At 42.2% G+C, this 24439-nt stretch overlaps 1 protein-coding gene across 2 annotated transcripts; it reads left to right on the top strand.

The window, feature by feature from the left end:
- TTC4 (tetratricopeptide repeat domain 4) lies at positions 1 to 24365 on the top strand. Of its 2 annotated transcripts, XM_035018471.1 has the most exons (11): positions 1 to 190; positions 788 to 905; positions 1683 to 1844; positions 5375 to 5452; positions 6924 to 7048; positions 16274 to 16360; positions 18152 to 18369; positions 18994 to 19075; positions 20365 to 20451; positions 20974 to 21056; positions 23173 to 24365. In XM_035018471.1, the coding sequence occupies exons 1-11, from the start codon at positions 80 to 82 to the stop codon at positions 23273 to 23275; spliced, it is 1254 nt and encodes a 417-aa protein (XP_034874362.1). In that variant the 5' UTR covers positions 1 to 79; the 3' UTR covers positions 23276 to 24365. The 2 variants fall into 2 exon arrangements, with proteins under 2 accessions (XP_034874362.1, XP_034874363.1); XM_035018472.1 differs by lacking the exon at positions 20365 to 20451 and having other exon boundaries at positions 2 to 190.
- The last annotated feature ends 74 nt before the right edge of the window (positions 24366 to 24439 follow it).

The raw sequence follows: 24439 nt of genomic DNA, 5'->3' as shown, positions 1-24439 counted from the left end.
CGGAAAGGCACCCGCGCTGCCGGAAGTGGGCGCGCGGTTCTCGCCACCCTGACCGTGGCGGGAGGGCTGAGGAGTCGCCATGGAGCTACCTGACCCGGACGCCGCCGGCGAAGATGCCATGGACTCGTTCCTAGAAAAGTTCCAGAGCCAGCCTTACCGTGGCGGCTTCCACGAGGACCAGTGGGAGGAGGTGGGCGGCCCGGGGCCCCGCACGTGTGTGGGGGCGTCGTCCCGACGCCTGGGGCTGGCGGGCGGGCGCCTCCCGCACCCCCGGCCCCCCCGGCCCTGCCAGAGGAAAGGTGGTTTCCACCTGGGACTGTTGGAAAATGGGACTCGGGTTTTTGAGGGCAGTCTTCAGCTGCCAGTGCATTTAGGAGTCTAGGTTTTGGAGTCAGACCTGAGACTCCACCATTTGCTGGCTCAGTTACTTAACTTCTCTGAGCCCGTGTCCTCATTTGTAAGATTTCCCGAACTAGAGCCACAGTCTCGTAGCATTGCGGCGAAAATGAAGGGATGTGGTGGGTGAAGTGCCGGGAACATAAGAGCGTCCCATTAATGGTGATTCCCACCGCCCTTGGAAGATTGTGAGCACCGAAAGAATCGTTAGAGATCCTTGCCCTGCGCTCTCATCTTACACTTGGGAAACTGAGGCCTGGATAGGGAGAGAGATAGCTAACCATGACTTGCAAATCATGGTGAGAGAGAAAACTTTGATACAGAGATGTGGAACTGGATCTACCCTGTGGAAAATCTTATTCCTATAGTTCATTCTTCTCTTCATCTCCAGGAATTTGAAAAGGTCCCCCTATTTATGAAGAAAGCGCCGTCTGAAATTGATCCCAATGAGAATCCTGACTTGGCTTGCCTTCAGTCCATTATTTTTGATGAAGAGCGATCTCCAGAAGGTATCTTACATGAGTCTAATATTTGTTTTGTGTCTCCATTGAATTGAGGTAAAGAGCGAGTCAGAAAGTTTCTGATAACAAGAAGTAGTTAGCCTGGGCTAACTCATCACTATTTATTCCACATATACCCCCCCCCCCCGCCCATACCTACTAAATGCTAGGCTTTGGGGATAAAGGGATGAGTCAGATTGCCCTCAAAGGTCTCATGCTCCATTTAAAAAAAAATCTCATGCTCCAGTGGATAGCCAGATTGTCCCTTGTGTATGTGATAAGTGCCAACATGTGGCTATGTACTAGGTGCGGCGGGAACACTGAAGTGGGGGAGGTAGGAATGGGCTCACAATGGATTGGAAATCTGAACTGATTCTTAACAGTTTTGTAGGCTCTTACTAAGGTGAGGAGAGGGGAATTTGCACTCCAGGGAATAAAATATAAGCAAAAACAGAAGTATAATTTCCCTCTATTTCCTCAGTAATTAAAAAAAAGTCCTTCAAGAGGTAGGATAAATATACTTTTTTTCTTTATGCATCTTTTTTTTTTTTTGGTAAGGATCCAATCTACCTTGTAAGATATTTGGAATTGATTGTGGCATTAAGTACACATGACTTTGCTTCTCCATGTTGATACCCAGTTTTACAGGATTAATTTTGGAGTTTCCATTATTGGTTTCTTTTTATTTGGTTTATCATATGTAAAATTATTGTATGACTTAGAATCTGTTTTTAATGAGACTTTAAAAAAATAGGAAATAGTGATTATTTATTCTCTTCTTTGCAGAACAGGCCAAGACCTATAAGGATGAGGGCAATGATTACTTTAAAGAAAAAGACTATAAAAAAGCTGTGATTTCGTACACTGAAGGATTAAAGAAGAAATGCACAGACCCTGATTTGAATGCTGTCCTTTATACCAACCGGGCAGCAGCACGGTACTATCTAGGTAATTTATTCTATTATTTAGTGCTTTCTAAAGAATTAACTTACGGTAAAAGCCATTATGATGGCTAGTGCAGAGTTTGAGAGTGTCAGAGGAAGAGCTGCTTATCCCAGAAAGCTAGGCTAGTTTACTCTAATTGAACACTGATCTTCCAGGTAGACTGGCTGAAAAGGGAAACCAGATAGATTGTATAATTCTTACTCTCTGAACCAAATGAGTGACACACCTTAATACATGAATTGGTATGATCTGAGATTTTTTTTAGCCCAAATGCTTTTCTCTTAAAAAAAAATGTGGTTTTGGTTTTTGGCCTTTTATCCTCTTCTGAAGGATGCTAGAAGGATTCAAGCAAAGAGATGTTTGTGTGAGAGAAACTATCTTAAAGGGAGAATTTTTCAGAGTATTCTGTGGAACCTGAAGTGAAAAATATTCTTTGGAAAGTGCTCCTGCTTTGTTGGAGATTGCAGTGCACAGTATGTTAAAGATGCTGAGATGACCTGCAGCAAAGAACTTTACCCTTTGATTCTTAAGTTTTGTAAGCCCCCTTTTCAAGTAACACTAACTAACATGCAGGACTCTTCTGCACACGTGACTTTGGGAAACTCATTATTAAGGAGACCTGGGGCCTCTGAGGGGCTGGTAGAGAGTAAGCCTTGCAGTCTAGCTGGGATGAGTCTGCTGGGACTCATCACCATTTGATCAGTTTCTCCCCAACCATAGTCTGCTCCAACTGTTGTCTCCTTTTGCATGTTTCATTATAAAATTCTAAATAGTAAGAGTGGTATAGAACTTTAGAGATTATTTGGGCCAACCAACCCCTTCGTTTTACATAGGCCCAGAGAGGGTCCCTCTGATAAGTGCAAGAACTTGGACTAGAAACCCATTCTTCTAACTTCTGGAGGAATACATTTTCTTCAGCAGATGAACTCGAGTTTTTGTTCTGTGCTAGGCAGTGGTGTCGCAGAGATGAGTAAGATCTGGCCTTTTCCAGAAGGAGTTGCGTTCATTTCTTTATTCAATCAGTAAATATATATATTAAAAAATATTTTTTTAATATATATATATATATATATATATATATATATAAAGCGTTTACTGTGTGCTAGGCATTGCACTGTGAGCAACAGCTACATAGTTCCTTTCTTTGGGGAACTTAAAGACTGTAGGGCTAATCAGCCCAGAAGCGCCACCTTACGAGAAGAAAACCGTGTGTGTGATGCCAGAGGAGCGGAGGCATAATCATCACAGCCATTCCTTAAATGAGATGGCACCGGTACAGCTCACAGAGCACTTTCACATTTGTTATCCCTCTTGACCTCACAGCACCTATGTAAGGTAGGTGAGGTTAACAGCTTTATCCCTAGTCGGCAGAGTACACAACTACAGTAAAGTACAGTAAATTTAGTAAAATGAACTGTGTAAGGGTGCACAGTGCTAGGATTAGTATGCAGAATCAGGTTTGATTCCAAGTGCACTAAATGGAAAAAACCTTGACCCACACTTCCAGAAGGTACCTGGTGCTGTCAGTTCTGTAGTCCTGGGTACTTTTAGGTTATGCAGTACAACTTGACAGCTTTGGGGCTTTCCCTCTGCTGGCTTAGAATTCAGTTTTCTTAGGCCTGATTAGTCATTTAACCATTGTCCCTTTGTTTTCGAGCTTTAAAATGTGTTCTATGTTCTTACTCTTGTCTCTGTGGGTTTATGGCATTTTGGGGGGAAGGGGAAGAGTAGTGGAGGTTTAGTTAAATCCTTATGTTCAATCTACCACCCTTAACCAGAAGTCTTTGGATCTCTTTTATATACATTTTTTTCCATAGTTAATATCATGCTGTTCTTCCAGTTTTGTATTCAGTTCTTTTCACTTAATTTTATAACATAAACAATACCACCTGTCAAGATATTTTTGAATACTATTTTAATAGCTACATAAAGTTGCATCATTTGGACATACCAGTGTTTACACAGTTGGCTTTACTGTTCTGCTGTTATTGAGTATACAGCTGCTTTTAGGTTTTTTAAAATAATGCAGTAATGAACACAGTTAGTGATAAAGTTTTCCTACGAATTCTGATTATTCTTTTTTTTTTTTAAAGATTTTATTTTTATTATTTATTTGAGAGAGAGAATGAGCAGGGTGAGGGGCAGAGGGAGAAGCAGACTCCCTGCTGAGCAGGGAGCCCGATGCAGGACTCGATCCCGGGACTCCAGGATCACGACCTGAGCCGAAGGCAGTTGCTTAACCAACTGAGCCACCCAGGCGCCCGAATTCTGATTATTCTTAAGGCTGAAGCCAGATTTGGCAAACTATGGCTCACAGGCCACATCTGGATTCCTGGCTTCCTGTGAGCTAAAAATGCCTTTTATATTTTTAAAGGATTGTAAAACAAAGAAGAATGTGTAACAGACCATATGTGGCCTGTAAAGCCTAAAATATTTACTATATGGCCCTTTACAGAAAAATTTAGCTGACCTCTGCACTAGATTTTTAGAAGTGAAAATAATAAGTAAATACCAAACTGTTAATATTTACAGTATAAACTAGAAAGTGAAAATCTACCTCATGCCCTTCTAGTTTGGATAACAGTGTGTTTGATTGCACACCTTTTTTTTTTTTTTTAAAGGTTTTATTTATTTGAGAGAGTGAGTACAAGTTGGGGGGAGGGGCAGAGGGAGAGGGAGAAGCAGACTCCCCGCTCAGCAGGGAGCTGGATGTGGGCTCGATCCCAGGACCCTGAGCAGAAGGCAGACGCTTCACTGACTGAGCCACCCAGATGCCCCTATACACCTTTTTTTTTTTTTACAAATATATATGTGTGTGTACATATGTCTGTATATTTAGATTGGTTTTACAAAAAATATTGATATTTTACACATTGACATTATACACATAGAACCACCAGTTAAAACACAGGCATCCTGTCACACCTTTTACGTGCACATGTATCTTACCCTTTTTAATGGTTGCATAGTATTTAGTGGTGTGGATTTACCATAGTTCATTTAATCATTACTACATTGAGGATATTTAGGGTATCACCAGTGTTTCACAACTCACAGTTAAAACTAATGCTGCAGTTGACATGCTTTCACATTTATCCTTACATATTTGTCCAGGTATTTTTAAGGATAAGTTGTTAGAAGAATATTGTTGGGTCAGAGTATACGCACAAGTGCATGCTAATTTGCTCTCTGATTTACCCTTAAGAGTGCCCTTTTCCCATGTCTTCAACCATCCTGGATATTACCTGTTTTTAATTTTTACCAGTTCCATGTTAATTTTAATTTCTTCAGTCAGTGGTGATGTTGAGCGTCTTTTCATGGGCTTGCTAGCCATTTATAGTTGTTCTGTGGGCTTCTAGTGTTACAAATATTTCTAAGACTTGATGAGCACAACTATATTTTTTTCTAAAAACTGTTGCTCTGATTTATATTTCTCTAAGACTGTACAAGAATGTCTATGTCTCTACACATGAAATTTTGCAAATATTCTGATCTCAGTCTTGTTTTCTCTTTTACTAAATGGTGCCTGTTAGGCAATTTTCGTTCTGCTCTCAATGATGTGACAGCTGCCAGAAAGCTAAAACCCTGCCACCTCAAAGCAATAGTAAGAGGTAAGTATTGTAGAACTACAGTATGGTTGTCCTTATGGAAAAGTTGGCACTCACTGCACCAAAAGTTGAGGCATTTTAAGCTTCGATATTAAGGTGCTAAGATACTAATGAAGTCACCTTATTTTTGCAATCTTGATATTAAGTTCCTGGTCCTTATCAATAGCAACATGCCATTTTTAAAAGAATTTCCCAGAGAATAATATAACTTTTTATATTTTAAGAATTTGTAGAGAAATTGAAACTCCTCATTTTAAATTAGCAATAAAATTAATTAAAATAAAGCAGTTCCAAAAGCCACATTCTAAATTTTTTTTCAAGTTAGCTAATTGAAAGGCGAGATCTTCAAATGCCATGTTAATTAAAAGATAAGTTATGGACCTTTGCTGATAACTCTGATGCTGAGATGTTCCCAGATTATATTTTCTTTTGTGGTCTGACCTTTCTATGTAATAATAGTGCTTATATTACTTTTATACTTTACCTTTTCTTTGAGAAGCTCAGAGGTGCTTTGTAAACTTTAATTTATTCATCACATATTAATCTTCCTTATAGTCCCATGATCGACTGCTTTATCATAAACCAAATGCTTTACCAAAGTTATGCATCTTTAGGTATCATAGTTAGGGGTTTGTATAGGTAGATCCATGTCCCTCAGCTGTAGGGAACGAAGGTACTGTTCAAAGATTGGCAAGTAAAGTCAGTGTAGTCCTGTGGAATTGGGACAAGCTGGAGTCTATAAATCTTGAATTGTCAGTTTTACCTCAGCATGTGACCTTGGCAAGATACCCACTCTGAGTGTCAGTTTGCTCATCTCTGGAAGATGAGGGTGGATTCTGTTGACATCTAAGCCCTTACAGTTCTGATATTTGGAAATTCTGTGGAAAGTCTAAAGAGGCTAACTGGAGAAGAATAAACATGGTGAGAGGAGAGGCAGCTTAACCTGGAAGCCATTAGGAACAATTTTAGGAGAGACCTAATGTCTTTGGTCTTGCCACTGCTTTGATGAATGGCTGAGGTCAGTTCTGTTTTCTGTCTCTTAAATATCTGAGATGGACTTTATTCTGATTTGCAGATGAGGAACCTGAAGCTTGGAGATGGTCAGTATTTTATCTAATGCCTAGTTGGTAAACAATAGCGCCAGATTTCCAGCCCAGATCTGTCTGACTCTAAACCCTGTGCTCTTTGCCATTAGGTTGTAGCCTTCCCTACTTTAAAAGCCCTTAATGTCAGGGAGGCTTACAGGAATTTTAAGCTGAATGGGCCCTAGAGATCTTTCTGATCTAAGATACAAAAAATATTCTTCCTTGTCTGGGGAATGCAGTAGAAGGGGCTTTAATCATCTGTTGTCCCTTTAGAATGCTGGCTGGTAGCTGGTGGAGGTTGGGGATGGGGGTGGGGGGGTGGTTCCTGCTCAAGGAGAGCTCTTCCCATGCATATTGTCCACGTATTCTAAGGGTTCTGGGTTCTACAGGTGCCTTATGCCATCTGGAACTGAAAAACTTTGCTGAGGCTGTGAACTGGTGTGATGAAGGGTTGCAGATCGATGCCAGAGAGAAGAAGCTTCTGGAAATGAGGGCTAAAGCAGACAAGCTGAAGGTTGGCAAAATCATTAGCCAGTTGGCATTTATTACTTAGCACTAATTAATTAGTATTTCCCAGATTGTGTCTTTTGGGTCATTGTCAACTTTTTCTTCTTTAAAAACAAAACCCAAAACTATTCCCTACCTTTGGAACTCTGGAGGACACAAACAAATAAAGACATAAATAAATAGTTATAATGTGACAGAGGCAAGCAAGAATATATAGTATATATAGTAGTAGTATCTGCTGATAACAGAGAAGGTTTGTCGAAAGAGGTGATGTCTGATCTCTTGAAGACTGAGCAAGAGTTTACTCCACTGGAGGGTGGGGGTGAGGAGTGCAGAACATTCCAGAAAGGAGAGAGCATAACCATCGGCAAGTCCTTGATATTTCTGAAACTCAGTCCCCTTTTTGAAAATAGTGTGCATAATATATACCTCAGAGGTTTTTATGAGGATTAAATGAGAAAGTGTGTGTGTATGTTAGCACATTTCTTGACTTACAGTAAGGAGTTGATAAATTTGTGGCTATTGTGATTTGAATAAATAAGAAATGGCACTTGACTGCCATAATGTAGTCTGCACACTATGTAAATCTCTTGAAAGAGAGCAGAGGAAATGACGGAAACATTTAAACAGGGGCGCCTGGGTGGCTCAGTCGGTTAAGTGTCCGACTCTTGATTTCAGCTTGGGTAGTAATCTCAGGGTCCTGGGATCGAGCCCTGCGTTGGGCTCCCCACTCAGCAGGGAGTCTGCTTGTCTCCTCCCTCTGCCCCTGTTCATGCGTGCACATGCCACGCTCTCTCTCAAATAAATCTTTAAAAAGAACATTTAAACAAATCTTTTTTTTTTTTTTTAAAGATTTTATTTATTCATTCATGAGAGACAGAGAGAGAGAGAGAGGCAGAGGGAGAAGCAGGCTCCCAAGGAGCAGGGAGCCCGATGTGGGACCCGATCCCAGGACCCCGGGATCATGACCCGAGCCGAAGGCAGACGCCCAACCATCTGAGCCACCCAGGCGCCCATAAAAAGAACATTTAAACAAATCTTTAAGTTTCTACAATATTGTGTAACTCCCAGCTTTAAGACATCTATAACTTGCTGATGAAATGCACGTAATAGCAACTGATAATAATAACAGAATACCATCACTACCAAAAATAATGTCCAGCATTTAGCATTTACTGTGTGTATCTTCCAGGTGCTATTTAAAAATTTTTACTTTTATTTATGAATTCATTTAAACCACACAACAACCCTATAAAGTAGGAACTATTCTAATTCACCTCTCAGTAGTGAGGTAGCTAAAGCACAGAGAGATCAGAAAGCTGCCTGAGTCACATAGCTGTGGTGAAGATGGATGTCAGAATCAGGCAGTCTGGCTCTAGAATCCTATGCAGTACTGCCTTACGTGTCTGTTCAGTACAAAGCCAGAACTAGACTTCAGTCTGATTCTTGGTCTAAGTCTGTCTTCATTACTTACACTACGGAAGGGGAATTTTCAGTGCTATGGGAGCCTGTAGCTCCCATGCAAAGGGGTAGGTTTTAGAGGTCATTCTGGTTATATAAAATGGTAGAAAAAGTAGATAATCTGGTGATTCACAAGGCTCGGTAACAGAATTCTGAGCCTAGGTGACTGGGTATGGGTCAGAATTTCTAAAAGGGGTGTATATAGGAGAGAATGTCTAAAGGGCTACTGCGGAAGGACATAGCCAAGTTAATCCACGGAAAAACCCTTAGTGGACCTAAATGAAAGCTTTCAGATCCTGTAGCACAGGCGCAGTTTTTTGTTGTTGTTGTTTTGTTTGTTTGTTTTTGCAGATATCTTTTTAAAAATTTAAATTCAGTTAATTAACATATAATGTATTATTGGTTTCAGAGGTAGACGTCAGTGATTCATCAGTATTATAGGATACCCAGTGCTCATTACATACATCACATACCCTCCTTAATGTCCATCATCCAGTTACCCCATCCTACTGCTCTTCTCCCCTCCAGCAACCCTCAGTTTGTCTACTATGATGAAGAGTCTCTTACGGTTTGTCTCCCTCTCTGATTTTGTCTTTATTTTTTCCTCTCTTCCCTTATGATCCTCTGTTTTGTTTCTTAAATTCCACATATGAGTGAAATCATATGATAATTGTCTTTCTCTGATTGACTTATTTCACTTAGCATAATACCCGCTAGTTCCATCCACGTTGTTGCAAATAGCAAGATTTCATTTTTTTTGATGGTTGAGTAGTATTCCATTGTGTATATGCCACATCTTTTTTTTTTTAAGATTTATTTATTTATTTGTCAGAGAGTGAGCAAATGAGCGAGTGTGCATGCCGTGCGCAAGAGCACAAGCTGGGGAGTGGCAGGCAGAGGGAGAAATAGGCTCTCCGCCCGATGCAGGACCCAATCCCAGGACCCTGGGATCATGACCTGAGCTGAAAGCAGACGCTTAACTGACTGAGCCACCCAGGCGTCCCCATATACCACATCGTCTTTGTCCATTCATCTGTCGTTGGGTGTCTGGGCTCTTTCCACAGTTTGGCTATTGTGGACATTGCTGCTATAAACACTAGGGTGCATGTACCCCTTCGGATCATTACATTGGTATCTTTGTGGTAAACACCTAGGAGTGCAGTTGCTGGGTCGTAGAGTAGCTCTATTTTCAACTTTTTGAGAAACCTCCATACTGTTTTCCAGAGTGGCTGCACCAGCTTGCATTCCCACCAACAGTGTAGGAGGGTTCCCCTTTCTCTGCATCCTTGCCAACATCTGTCATTTCCTGACTTGTTAATTTTAGCCATTCTGACTGGTGTGAGGTGGTATCTCATTGTGGTTTTGATTTATATTTCCCTGATACAGATGCATAGTTAAAGATTTCAGGGCCCCGGGCGCCTGGGTGGCTCAGTTGGTTAAGCGACTGCCTTTGGCTCAGGTCATGATCCTGGAGTTCCAGGATCGAGTCCCGCATCGGGCTCCCTGCTCGGCAGGGAGTCTGCTTCTCCCTCTGCCCCTCCCCCCTCTCATGTGCTCTCTCTCATTCTCTCTCTCTGAAATAAATAAATAAAATGTTAAAAAAAAAAAAAAAAAGAGTTCAGGGCCCCAAAGCCTGACACTGGGTATGGGTGACATTGCTTGCTGAGTGTCAGTTTATTCTATATCTGAGTATAAATTGACTCTGGATTCCTACGTGCTTGGCTTATGTAAACAATGTATCTTATATGCCTATATTAAAATCAGAACAGCCATCAAGGCAATGAATATTACCAGAAATAAAGCATGGCTTTGTTAAATGATAAAAGGGTCAGCTAATCAAGAAGATTTAACAATTCTAAATATGCATGTATCTAATAACAGAACCTCAAAATATAAGAAGCAAAAAAATTGAGGGAGACAAATCTACAAATAGGTGTAGATGTCAACATCCCTGTCTCTCAGTAAGAGAGATAGAACAAGTAGATAAATCAGTAAAGAGAAGTGATATCAGCAAAAATGGCCAAATAAAGACCTAAAATTCTTTACTTCATAAAGTCTATGAAAAACTGGCAAAAATGGTCAGAGTCACTAACTTTTTTCAGAGCTCTGAAATGAGCCAAAGGCTTGCAGCAATCTGGGGAGTGTTTATTCAAGAAAAATGGCTGCACCTGCATAAGCACAGCAAGCTTTGTGACATTTTAACTTTCCCTATTCCCATCTCCTCCCTCCCTGGTACCACAGTAGCCTTGAAAGAATCATGGTGAAAATGAGCAGCCCAGTGCCACCAGAGGAGGCAGATTGGATTAGAGCTCGTTCAAAGCCCCGTTCCCAGGGAATTGCCATTATTGGACCATCTGGGTGGTCTCCTAGAAGACCCCACTCATAAGGCGGATTTTATTTGACTCATCTTGGAGCTATCCCAGTATGAAAAGCTTTTGGCGGGGGGCTGGGAAGGAGGGATGTGTAAAACAATTAGAAGCAGTTATTTAAGATTGCAGCTGCCTGAGATAGTGAACAACAGGGCAAACAGTAGGTTTAGAAGAATATTTAAAAGGAAAAGCTGGGGAATGAGATTCTTCAGGGGCTTTGAAAAGCTCCAACATATTCCAGGAGATCTGCAAGGTCACTTGTGTGTCCAGGGCTATGCATGTGCTCAGGAAGGATCTAAGAAGGCCTAAGCTCTGACCTCTGGCTGACTTGCAGTCTCTGTAAAAGTAGTAAGTGAAGGCTGAGGCTGAATTGTAAACTGTTTGGGTGAGTGTTGAAGGTGTGTCACAATATGCACGAGAGAGCCCCTCAGCTAAGAGTGGGACACTTTTTGGCTTCAGGCATTCAGGGAAATCTGTCCAATCATTAAGGACTTTAGTGGTCACATAAAACCAAATACAGGCTTTACAGAATTAGTTCAGGAAAGTACCTAAACAGTAACAACAGCAGTATCAAACACTGGAGAGGAAAGAGAGAGAATCCAATTTCCAGAGTTGCCACATTGTATTATTTTAAATGTCTGGTTTTCAATACAAAATTTCAATTACAAAATTACAAAATGCAAAGAAATAAGAAAATATGGCCCATATACAGGAAAAAAAATCAATAGAAAATGTCCCGGAGGAAGCCCAGACATGAGACTTAAAAAGCAAAGACTTTAAACCACACTTTGAAATATGTTCTAGGAAGAAAGCAATGTCTTAAGAACTAAAAAAAAATATGAGAACAGTGTCTTACCAAATAGAGACTATCAATAAATTGTGAAAAAGAATCAAATAGAAATTCTGTAGTTGAAAAGTGTAATAATTGAAAAGTTCATGTAAGGGCTCAAGAGCAGAACTGTGAAGATAGATCCATTGTGATTACCTAGTGTGAGGAATAGAAAGAAGAATAAAGAAACATTAAGAGAGGGGTGTCTGGGTGGCTCAGTCAGTTGGGCATCTGACTCTTGATTTCAGCTCAGGTTAAGATCTCAGGGTCATGGGATTGAGCCCCACATCAGGCTCTGCACTCAGAGGGGAGTCTGCTTGATATTCTCTTCCTCTCTCTCTACCCCTCCCCCCACACCCATGTTCTCTTCTTCTCTCTCTCTCTTTAAAATAAAATAAATAAATCTTTTTAAAAAAGAAAAGAAACACGAAGAGAGACTGAGGAACCTGTGGGATGCCATCAAGTATATCATCATAGACATGGGAGTCCCAGGAGAGGAGAAAGAAAAAGGGACAAAAGAATATATGAAGATTTAATAGCTGAAAACTTCCCAGATTTGATTTTAAAAAAAGTAATCTACCCTTCCAAGAAACTTAAACTCCACGTAGGATATACTTGAAGAAATCTACACCCAGACATATCATAATCAAACTGTTGAAAGTCAAACAGAATGTTAAAAGCATCAAGAGGGAAGAGACTCTTCACATACAAGAGATCCTCAATGAAAGTAACAACTGAGGGATGCCTGGGTGGTTCGGTTGGTTGAGCATCCAAATTTTGACTTTGGCTCAGGACATGAACTTACGGTTGTGAGATCAAGCCCTGTGTAGGGCTCTGTGTTGGGCGTGGAGCCTGCTTAAGATTCTCTCTGGCCCTCTCCCTCTGCCCCCTCCCCTAAAAGTAACAGCTGATTTCTCATCAGAAGCCATGGGAGCCAAAGGGCCATGGGTTGACATTCAGAGTGCTGAAAGAAAGATTATCAGCTAAGAATTCTATATACCGCAAACCTATCCTTCAAAAATGGAGAAGAAAAGGAAAACTCTTTAGGTGCAAATGATATGATCTTGTATATAGAAAATCCTAAGGAATTCACTAAAAAAACTATTAGAACTAATAGATTAGTAAGCTGGTATGATACATTAATATACAAAACCCAATTGTATTCTATAGACTTTTGGTAAATACTCCAAATATGAAAACAATTCCATTTACAATAGCATCAAAAAGAATAACAGGAATAAATTTAACAGAAGTAGCGTAAAACTTATAATCTGAAATACAAACACTGTTGAAAGAAATTAAATCTAAAAAAATGGAAGACCTCCATGGATCAGATCTTAATATTGTTAAGATGAGAATGCTCCCCAAATTGGTGTATAGATTCAGCTCAGTCTGCACCAAATTTCCAATTGGCTGCTCTGCAGAATATTGACCAACTGATTCTAATATTCATACATGAATTTAAGGGACTCAGAATAGCCAAGACAATCCTAAAAAAAAAAAAAAAAAAATTAGAGGACTCACACTTCCCAATTTCAAATCTTACTACAAAGCTATAGTAATCAAGACATTGTGGTACTGGCAGAAGGGGATAGACTTACAGATCAGTGTAATAGAATTAAGAGCTCAGAAATAAACCCTCATATTTATAGACAGTTGATTTTCAACAAGGGTACCATTCAGTGGGGAAGGAATAGTCTTTTCCATATCTGCATGAAAAGCATGAATTTGGACCCCTACCTCATACTATATACAAAATGGATCGAAGAACAAAGTATAAAACTCTTCAAAGAAAATGTTGGCATTAATTTTCATGACCTTGGATTAGGCATGGTTTCTTAGATATGACACAAAAAGCACAAGAAACAAAAAAGATAAACTGGACTTCATCAAAAGTAAAAACTTGTGCATCAAAGGCTGCCATTGAGAAAGTGAAAAGACAACCCACAGGGTGGGAGAGTATTTATAAATCATATATCTGTTAAGGGACCTTTATCTAGAATATATAAAGAACTCTTAACATCTCAATAATTAAAAGACAGCGCCATTTTTTAGATGGGCAAAGGATGTGAACAGACGTTTCTCCAAAGAGGATACATAAATGGCCAAAAAGCACATGAAAGATGCTTAACATTCTTAGTCATTAGGGAAATGTAAATCAAAACCGCAGTGAGATATTATTTCACGCTAGGATGGTTATAATTTTTTTTTAAAGGAAAATAACAAATGTTGAGAAGGATGTGGAGAAACGGAAACCTTCACATGTTGCTGGTGAGAATGTAAAATGACAGCCACTATAGAGAACAGTTTGACAGGGACGCCTGGGTGGCTCGGTCAGTTACGCGTCTACCTTCTGCTCAGGACATGATCCCAGGGGCCTGGAATTGCGCCCCACATCAGGCTCCTTGCTCCACAGGGAGTCTGCTTGTCCCTCTGCCCCTCCCCCTGCTCGTGCTCCCTCTCGCTCTCTCTCAATAAATAAATAAAATCCTTAAAAAAAAAAAAACATTTTGACAGTTCCTCAAAAAATTAACTACAAAATTAACATAAGAACCAGCACTTCCACTCCTAAGTATATACCCAAAGAAATTGAAACAGTATTAAAATAAATACTTGTACAGGAGTGTTCATAGCAACACGGTTCATAATGGCCAAAAAGTAGAAACAATCTCAATGTCCATCAACTGATGATAAATAAAATGTGGTATGTTCATACAATGGAATATTACTCAGCCATAAAGGAGAATGAAGTATGATATACACTGCAATGTAGGTGAACCTCAAAAACACTATGTTAAGTGAAAGAAGCCTGATTTATAAAAGATCACATATTGTATGACTATATATCAAACATCCAAAATAGGCAAATCTATAGAGACAGAAAGCAGATTAGTGGTTGCCAGGGGTTGGGGACAGCGGGAAGTGCAGAGGTGTTTACCTAAGAGAAATGAAAACATGCTCATAAAAAGACTTGTATAATAGTCACAGCCTGTTTTATTCATAGTAATCCAGAAACAGCTCTTGTGTCCAACAAGAGGTAAGAGATAAGTAAAGTGTGATACTCATACTTTGGGATATTACTTGGTATAAAAAGAAACCTATCAGTGATGGGATAGGAGGGAGACTGACTGCAAAGGGGCATGAGGGAACTTTCTAGGGGATAGAAATGCCCATCTTGATTGAAGTGTTGGGTACTTAAGGTATACCCTTGTCTAAACTCATTGAACTATACACTTAAAATCTGTACATTATACCTCAACAAAGTTGATTTTTTTTTTTTTAAAGGGCAGCAGACTCCACAGCTCAGGGCTCCTCTGACCTGGCGGTCATTCTACTTTATGTGGCTGCCAAGACCCCAAACTTCATATGAGACTTCATAATCCACATCACTCACATGTATAGTGTGAATCAGAGTAAAAACAATAGGGGACAGAGTCTGTGTCGTCCTTAATCATTCTCTAATGTGGACCAGACACTGTGGTTTGATGTAGCTCAACTGTAAAGGCAAAATTGGACATAGATTTTAGTGGTGTCCGTGGGGTGGAGTAGTACTCTGGATAGTGTAATCAAACAGCAGAAAGGAGTTTTGCAGCTCTTTTGGCAGACTGGATTGGAGAAAGAATGGACAAGAGTTATCAGCCATTGTCCTCCTGAACGGGTAGACTTTGTTCATGAGAAATAAAAGATCTGTGTTAGCCTTTGTGGGGAGGATAAGGGATGGTTGGTACTATATTTTAGATCAGAGGTCAGCAAACTGACCCCCAGGCCAAATCTAGCCTGTGGCCTGTTTTTATACATTCTGTGAATTAAAGATGTTTTTCACATTTTTAAAGAGTTACAAACAACAAAAGTAGATAATTTGTGACAGAGAGCATACATGGTCTGCAAAACCTAAAATATTAACCTCTGGCCCTTTACAGAAAAAGTTTGCTGACCTCTGTCAATCTACGATTCTGAGGGTAAGAGCAGAATCAACTGGTTTGGGGCAGATTTGCAAGAAAAGGAAATCTAAATTATATTTCTGCCAGATTAAGTAGACTGATGATGTTTTTCTATCATGGATTATAATTGGGCAAAGGGCAGAGCCTCTGATAAGTTCTTGCCCTGGGTTTTTCCAGTGTTTCCTATACTCCAGCCATCCCAGAGAAGTTGAAATACCTCATAGATCCTGATGTCAGTCCCTCTACCTAGAATGCCCTTTCTCCTTCATCTGGTGGAATGTTCCATGTCCACCTAAACCCACCTCAGTGGGGCACAATCCATCACTCCTGTATTTTATAGCACTGGCTTCACATTGGCAGGGTAACACATAACGGACATTTCATTGTTTGTCCCCCTTAGTAGACTGTGAGCTCCATGGGTATGGGAACTATACATTTTTAAATTTCTGCTGCCACCAGTCCTGGCACCAGACGTGCACTCTTAAAATATTAATTGAACTGAATCAGGCCACTGGTATTGCTCGACACAGGAACCTGGGTTGGACAGATACTGGAGATAGTAAGCAGCAGGCTGGGGTGACAGAAGAGGAAACAAGCCCCCTAGAGCTGATGGGTCTGAATTTCATTTTTAGAGAACTGAGCAGAGGGATATCAGGAAAGCAAAGTTGAAAGAAAAGAAGGAGCAGAATCAGAATGAGGCTTTACTCCAGGCCATCAAGGTGAGTTCTCAGACCTCAGGCCCATATGGTCTTGCTAATCCTTAAGCTTGTTGGGAAACTGTCTTGGGATGCTTTACCTGAATGAATTTGTTCATTTTCTCTTTGCTTTGGTGAAGCATTGTGCTAAAGGGGCTCTGGAGTCCAGACCCCCTGAGTTCAGTCAGCTTTCCTGCTTGTGTACATATGTTGATCTCAGGTAAGCTACACTGGATAGTTGCTGTGGGTTGAGCATTATTTAATCTTCACAGTGGCCTTCTGAGGTAGATCTTCTAGCTACTGATTTGCTAGATGGTGATGTGGTCTCAGGGAGGTGAAGACACCTCACACAGCTAATGTGTATCAGAGCCAGGTCCTTGCTCTTAGCCACTGCATCCTGAAAAAATCTGAATTTTTAGGATGTTGCTCCTTTAACAACAACAAAAATTCGACCCTGTCCTTTCTTCCCTGCATTTTAAATGGATGTAGCCTGAGCCAACTCTTATTTTTTTACCTGGATACTGAATACCCAGCAAGTCACCTGTGGAGCTTTGGCTTGCTTGGTCTCCACAAGGGAAATGACACCTGCCATGAGATTGTGGAGTAGGTTCTTGGTTTCATTCTTTGTTGAGTTAAATTATGCACCATTTAAGTTACTTGTTGACTTTGAGAACTTCACACTACTAAGATGCACTCCACTAGTCCCTCCCCATAACAAGCAATCTGTTAACAGGAGTGGGACGGAATACTCCAGATTCTCTTGCTAATCCTCATTCACAGTGAGAGATTTAGTCACATTCTAAAATGTAGAATATTGGAATGCCCATTCGCATACAGATCTGATTTTGGCGCTCTCCTTTAGTTTGACCCTGCATCTCAAGCTTCATTGTACATAAGAATTACTCTAATAGTCGTATACACAGAACCATATTTTACCGATGGTTTAAAGCAGGAGCCAGTGGATCTGTAGCCAGTGGATCACAGCCCTGCCTATTTGTTTGTTACTTAATGGCTATTTTCACACTATGGTGGCAGAGTCAAGTAGTTAATTTCAGCAGAGACCATTTGGCTCACAAAGCCTAAAATATTTCTATCTGACCCTTTAAGGAAAAGTTTGCCAACCCCTGATTTAGCATTGTCAAATCAAAAGTAATTTTGATTGCATGTAACTTTCCCCTCGTGTGCTAGCCTCCACACACATACATAAAGAGACAACTCTTCTGTTCAGACCTTTGATTTATCTTTATTTCCATGAGACAGTCAAGATTAGGTCAATGTGCATTATTTTTAGTATTCCATGTCCTAGCTAAACCAACACACTTGCCATTTTCGTATATGCTACACTCTTGATCTTATCTGTGCCTTTGCATATTCTGTTCCTTGGTGGTGAATGCCTTTCCATCCTCCCCCGACCCTTCCAACTTCTCTGCCTTTCATAGTCATTGCTCAGGGCCCAGTATTCCCCAGTCATCTCCAGTCCCCAGGGTGAATTAATTATCGATGGTCTGCATTTCTGCAACTCCACTTCTTACCTTATGTTGTACTTATTTCCATAGTTGTTTGCCCACTAGACCATGAGCGGGGTCTTGAGGGCAGGAACCATGTCTAGCTTTTTTCTGTGATACAGGGTCCAGCATGTGTTAGAATCCTGGTGAAGGTGAGTTATCCCTGCGGTGCTAGGCCTCAGGGGTAATGAAGATGAATTGTGTAGAGCTGGCCTCAGGGAGCTCACAGTATGGTGGTTTCCCTGCTGTTGAAATGGGCTTGCATCCTTCCACACAATAAGGTTTGTGTGTATTTCTGTTTTTAATCCAGGCTAGGAACATCAGGCTAGTCTCTGAAGCTGCTGGTCGGGATGAAGATTCAGACTCAGAAGGTCTAGGTGAGCTTTTCCTGGATGGGCTCAGCTCGGAGAACCCCTATGGAGCCAGGCTGAAGGTAGACGAGCAGGGCAGGTTGAGCTGGCCCGTGCTCTTTCTGTACCCGGAGCATGCCCAGTCGGACTTCATTGCTACTTTTCACGAGGACTCCAGGTACTTACTTGCCCAAGAGCCCTCTGTTCTTGCTGGCATGCTCTTTCCTTACTGTCTCAGCAGAGGGACAAGTGGATTTTTGGTTGAGGAGGGAAGAGAATAGAGGATTAACAGTCTGGTTTGGCATAACCTTTCTATCCTGGAGCTGATTTCTCCTTTTACTAACTATAACTAGCTTTGCAATGACAGACACAAGTCTCACCATCATCCTGACTGGGCTAGTAAGTAGAGCACCACAGTATTGTTTGTCAAGCACTGACACATATCTCTGGTGAGATACGAAGTTGTTCTAGGTAGTATATGCATAGTAACTAAAGGGTGTATTAGAAAAAATATAACTAGCAATTTTAATATGTGATTTCCTAGGGTTAATGCTTAGAATGTGGCTAAATGTAAGGAATGTTAAGCCTGAGTCCGTTTAAAGAACATTACTATGTCATAACAGGACAAGTAATACACATTCATTTTGGCTTAAGTCAGATGGTTTTGGCTCAAAATGGCTTAGGCCTGCATTTCATGTTTTGTACATTTTTGATAGCTCTCTGAATGGGTGTCCAGGGACTGTGATGTAGGAAAATAGATCATGAGTTATTGATACCTAGAAAGTACATGTTATATCCTTAGGTTTATTGATCATCTAATGGTGATGTTTGGTGAAACACCCTCTTGGGACTTAGAGCGGAAATACTGCCCTGATAATTTAGAGGTAAGAGATGTTTTACCTTGTTCCTGGATGGGATATTTTTTGCAGGGGGGTGAGGGGAGCAAGTTTTTACTGCTTCAAAAAAAAAAAAAAATTGTGGGCACTTGGGTGGCTCCGATAGTTAAGCGTCTGGTCTCCAGCTCAGGTCATGATCCCAGGGTCCTGGGATTGAGTCCTGCATCGGGCTCCCTGCTTCTTGGGAGCCTGCTTCTCCCTCTGCCTCTCTCTCTCATGAATAAATAAATAAAATCTTGAGGAAAAAAAAAATTGTGTCGGGACATCTGGGTGGCTTAGTGGGTTAAGTGTCTGCCTTTGGCTCAGGTCATGATCCCAGGGTCCTGGGATAAGGCCCCATGTTGGGCTCCCTGCTCAGCGGGAAGTCTGCTTCTCCATCTCCCTCTCCCCCTGCTTGTGCTTGCGCTCTTGTTCTCTCTGTCAAATAAATAAAATCTTTAAAAAATTCAAAAAAAATTTTGTCAAATGATACAGAACATAAAATTTACTATTTGAACCATTTTTTTTTTTTAAAAGATTTATTTATTTGATAGAAACACAGCGAGAGAGGGAACACAAGCAGGGGGAGTGGGAGAGGGAGAAGCAGGCTCCCCACGGAGCAGGGAGCCCGATGCGGGGCTCGATCCCAGGACCCCGGGATCATGACCTGAGCCGAAGGCAGACGCTTAATCGACTGAGCCACCCAGGTGCCCCTATTTGAACCATTTTTAAGTCCCTGCTTCCGTAGCATTAAGTACATTCACATGCTTGTACAACCATTCCCACCATCCGTCTCCACTTCATCGTCCCGAACTGAAACTCTGCACCCATGGAACAGTAACTTCATTCTCCCCTTCTTCCAGCCCCTGGCAACCACCATTCCACTTGCTCTATTAATGAGCCTACTCTAGGAACCTCATATAAGTGGAACCATAAAATGCTTATCCTTTTGTATCTGGCTTATTTTACTTAGCTTGATGTCTTCAAGTTTCATCCATATTGTAGCCTGTGTCAGAATTTCTTTCCTTTTTAAGGCTGAATAATATTCCATTGTTCCATTGTTGGGACCTTTTTTTTTCTTTTTTTAAATCACATCTTACAGTACAAAGACTTTCTCTTCTACTAACCATTTGAGAGTAAGATGCCAACTGATGCCCCATTGCCCCTGAATACTTCAGTGTCAGTTTCCTACAAACAAGGATATTTTCTTTCATAATCTCACCCATCAAAATTAGGAAATTAGCTTTGAGGAAAAAAAAGGAAATTAGCTTTGATATACTGTACTGTCTAATTCTCAGACACCCTGTATCAGCTGTCCCCACGCAGGGACACCCTTCTCACCTGCATGGGCTCTGACACCTCATCTTGCACAGCCATCCTACCAGGTAACCCTTCTCACCTGGCTTAGGCTGGCCAGCTCCCAGCAAGACTGCCCTCCACTGACCGGGCTCTGGCACCCCTCCCTACCAGCCTCACCCTGCACGGGCTTGGGACACCTGCACAGGGCCACCATCCTTCTCCTCCTCCTCGGGTCCTTACCCTGCTTTGAGCCACCATAGCTTGCTTCCCCCACATCGAAGGGGTCTAGGACTGAATTGCTAGGGAAGGGAAGATGCGTGGGTCTGGGCTTGAATCTTGGCTCCTCTGTTTGCTAGGTGGGTGTCATTGGTGAGTTATTTCCCTTCTCTGAGCCTTCGTTCTGTGTTTGGAAAATGGAGCCCATAGTACCTTTCTTAGTATCACGCGCGAGGACTGAGTGCTTTATATTCCACAACTCTATAAAGGAGTCATTCAACTAATTACAGTTGCCATCTCTTTAGCTTTTCCCTAGACTCGGCCTCAGCATGCCTAGTGCTGCTGAGACCTTGTATTTGTGTCTGATTCCTGCTCCTCTATTATTCTTGCAGGTCTACTTTGAGGATGAAGACGGGACAGAACTCTACCGGGTGCCTCTCAAGAGCACCCTACTGCAGGTGCTGCAGCACCCCCGGTGAGTCCACCTTCATGAGGCCGAGTAGACCAGGGAAGGTGCCCAGGCACCATCCCGGGGATACAGCCAGGGTTTCATTGCACTGCTGATGGATTGCCTTGTACTGCCCTCCCTTCTGCCCTGACACAAAACTGAGATGGCAGCCATGGAGCCTGGCCCAGGTCATTGGCCAAACAGGCTTCAGTATGACTCAGCCTGTTGGGCTGCAGCCAGGACACCCTCAGACTGGGAGAAGTGAATGGGGCTGGTCTGAGAAGGGACAAGCTGCCTGACTGTGGGACCTGAAAACAGCAGGGTTGGCACTCCTGTTCCTCTTTGCTTTGTGCCTGTGTCCCCTGATATTGTTACATGGAAAGAACATCGGTTTGTGAAGTCACATGCCATCATTTACCGGCTGTGTGATTGTAAGCACATACTGCCTCCCTGGGGAGGTTTCCTCATCTTTCGGGTAGGAGTACTAATTCTTGCCTACATTGTTCTCTGGTGTTAGAGAGCCAGTGAGAGAGCAGGAGTCAAAGTGCTTTTGTAAACTGTAAAGGGCAGTCTTTGTAAGAGTGCATCTTTGTTAGTAGCTATGGCAGCCAGCTGGATGTGGCTTTTGTCTCTTTGTTCAGCTTTGGGGTGTTCCTGGACCATAAAGGAATCCCCTCAGTGGATTTGTAAGTTGACTCTTGGACTGTTTTCCCCTAAGCTTTGAGCAAAGCAAATGCTCTCGCGTTTAGGCTAAAGGAGCCCGATGTATTGGGCATGAGGGTAGTTGGGCATGGTAGGAAAGAGGCTGGAGAGCTGGGCTAGGGCCATTCAGGAAAGCCTTGAATGCCCTGCTCAGGAGCATACTTTATCCTGATAGTGGTATATGGAGCCACAGAGAATGTGTAGGTAAAATTTACAGAGTAGTATATAGATTTTATGTGTACTAGTTGATGGTGATGCATGAGGTGAGGGGTGGATTGGCAAAGAGATTTCAGAGGCAGACTGGATGGGAATTGGTGATGTGGTGACTGACCTGGTAGGAAGTCCAGCTGGTCTCTTGATGCTTCTGCTTTGGCTTGTCAGGCAGGAGGTGAAGATTTCTTCAGATATGAATGATGACTTCTCTTAGCAGGGTTTTTTTCCTGGCACTAAATCTCCCTTCTAGTTTCTAGACAAATTTTTTCCATTATTTAGCAAATTATTACCATAATTCTTTAAAGGCCTGAGGTCCACTCTCCCCATCCAAAAAATGGGGGAGAAATCTAAACAAAGTAAATCTGTGGAGGAAAGCCAATTTCATGCTTCTCAGAAAATGTAAATGCTATTAGAAATGTTTACTTCTTAAATGACTGACATAGGTAAGAGGCTACTCAGGACAGGATTCTGGCAACTTCAGACCCTGAACTGAGTGGAGCTAAGAAACAGCCCCTGCCCCGCCTCGGTCCAGATCCAGGCACATTGGGTAATGCTAACACTCTTCAATCTGGGAGGCCAAAGCCTTGCCCACCTCTCCGACCTGCCCCACTCCACTTGCTTTATGCCCCAACAACAGCAAATGCTCTGGTGCCCTGCACTTCCTCGCTTTTGCTCCCCCGTGCCTCATCACTACTCCTCTTCTAAATTAAAGTCAAGATGGACAAGGCATCTTCCAGGAAGCTTTTCTTGATTCCCCTTTCCTAGAGAGGGAATCATGCCCTTTGGACTAACGCTGTACCTCACAAATGCTTCTACAGTTGTTTTTGCTGTCATTAATTGATTACTTATCTCCCTCCCCTCAGGACTTGAAAGCAGGGATGATGGGTTTTGTTTTTAGCACAGGGCCCAAGTTACCCTGGGCATGCACTGTTGAGTGAAGGAATGAATGCATGAAAGCAAGTAAGCATGTTCTCATAGTTTGATTTCATGTTTAGCCACAGGCATACATGATGCTAGAGGACTGGCCCAAATGTTCTGGCTAGGTTGTAGGGGGGAGAGGATCATGCTAATTTGCCAGATACGTAAACCACCAAAAAAATAAATGTGCTAAACTTGCATTTTAATGTTGACTCACATCCAAAGGTTCACCTTGAATGTGGTTGGGGAGGTGCATGGATGATTAAGATCACAATTCAGTTAACCCCTTCTTCTGTTGTGTTCACTGCAGGTACTTTGTAAAAGCCCTGACACCAGCATTTTTGGTCTGTGTAGGATCCTCTGCTTTTTGTAGGAATTACCTCCAGGGGAGAAAAGTGCACCAGGTGAAGTAACCAAGCCAGGCGGAGCCAGGGCCCCTGGATCTCCTCCCTCATTCGCCTCTGCCTGAAATCCAGCACATTTGAATCAGCTGAGCCCTACACTTTATTTCTGCCACCCTGGGGACAGTGGCGGGGGGAGAGCTGCTGACTTCCCTGAACTACATTCTCTCTGGTCAAAGTGCCAAGCTCCAGCTGGTCTCCAGTCTATTCTGTTGATACACAACTCTGTACCTTGGTCATGACATCCTTGGACTCACTGTGAGCTGTGTTACCACCAGCCTCTATCCCTGAAGGGACCATCTTATAGTCACCACAGCAGCTGACCTGAGGAAGTCCTGGCCTGTGGACACAGACTCAGGATCCAGTTGGCTGGACCTTTATGATGTTAGAGGCCTCAGAGAAGCTACCCCTCAAACCACGCGTATACACAAACCACACAAATAATTTTAAGGCATTCAGGCTGAGGGACTCCAACCTCCAGGTTCTCGTGAGCCGAGAGGCTTGCTCTTTGGGGATACTGTTCTTGGAGTGAGATGAGGTCACGAAAGCTGGCTCCTGTTTTTGCACCTGTAAAGACCTACAAACCGGGATCCTGCAAAACCCCTAGAAAGTTTACCAGTTTTCCTGATCTGTGTAGTAGGGCAAACTGACAGACTTGGATGGTGGACTCTTGAGTTCCTCTCCAGTTTTCACATTTTAGGATTTTGTGCCTTTTAAACATCTTTTGGCAGTTGAGTCATTGTCATAGGTTGTATTTGTGTGTGCAGCTGTTCGCTCCCTCTTTCCTAGAGGGTGTAGCCACGGGACTGCTTGCAGTATCCGCCCCATCCCACGGGGGAGGCAAAGGGACGGGGGTGGGCTCGTCCAGACGGGAGGCTGGAGAGCATTGCGTGGTGCGTTCATGCTTCCCAGCTAGCGGCTGTTCCATCAGCCTGGGTGCCAGAATGGTAAGACATGGAGCAGAGCTGAAGGAGCTGACTGCAGCCGTTGATTGTAACGTGAATGAGAAATAAATGAGATTTGGGGGTTGTTACTGTAGCAAAGCTAAGTAATACATCATTAAACTGAAACCAGCTGCTGTCCTTAAGATGGACTAATTTGAGGTTTTGTGCTGTGTGCTTTACTGTCTTTGAAGGGCAGTTTGCTGTGGAATATTGACACCACGCAGCTCTCCTT

This window comes from Mirounga leonina, unplaced genomic scaffold, assembly GCF_011800145.1.
Source record: "Mirounga leonina isolate KUSES-001 unplaced genomic scaffold, KU_Mleo_1.0 Mir_173, whole genome shotgun sequence".
NCBI classification, from domain to species: Eukaryota; Metazoa; Chordata; class Mammalia; order Carnivora; family Phocidae; genus Mirounga; species Mirounga leonina.
This window is presented reverse-complemented; position numbering and strand designations above follow the sequence as displayed.

Coding starts and splice junctions, on each gene's coding strand:
- TTC4 (XM_035018471.1), top strand. CDS start 80: ATGGAGCTACCTGACCCGGACGCCGCCGGCGAAGATGCCATGGACTCG. Junction 5,453..6,923: donor CCTCAAAGCAATAGTAAGAG/GTAAGTATTGTA, acceptor TGGGTTCTACAG/GTGCCTTATGCCATCTGGAA. Junction 20,452..20,973: donor TTGCACAGCCATCCTACCAG/GTAACCCTTCTC, acceptor TTATTCTTGCAG/GTCTACTTTGAGGATGAAGA.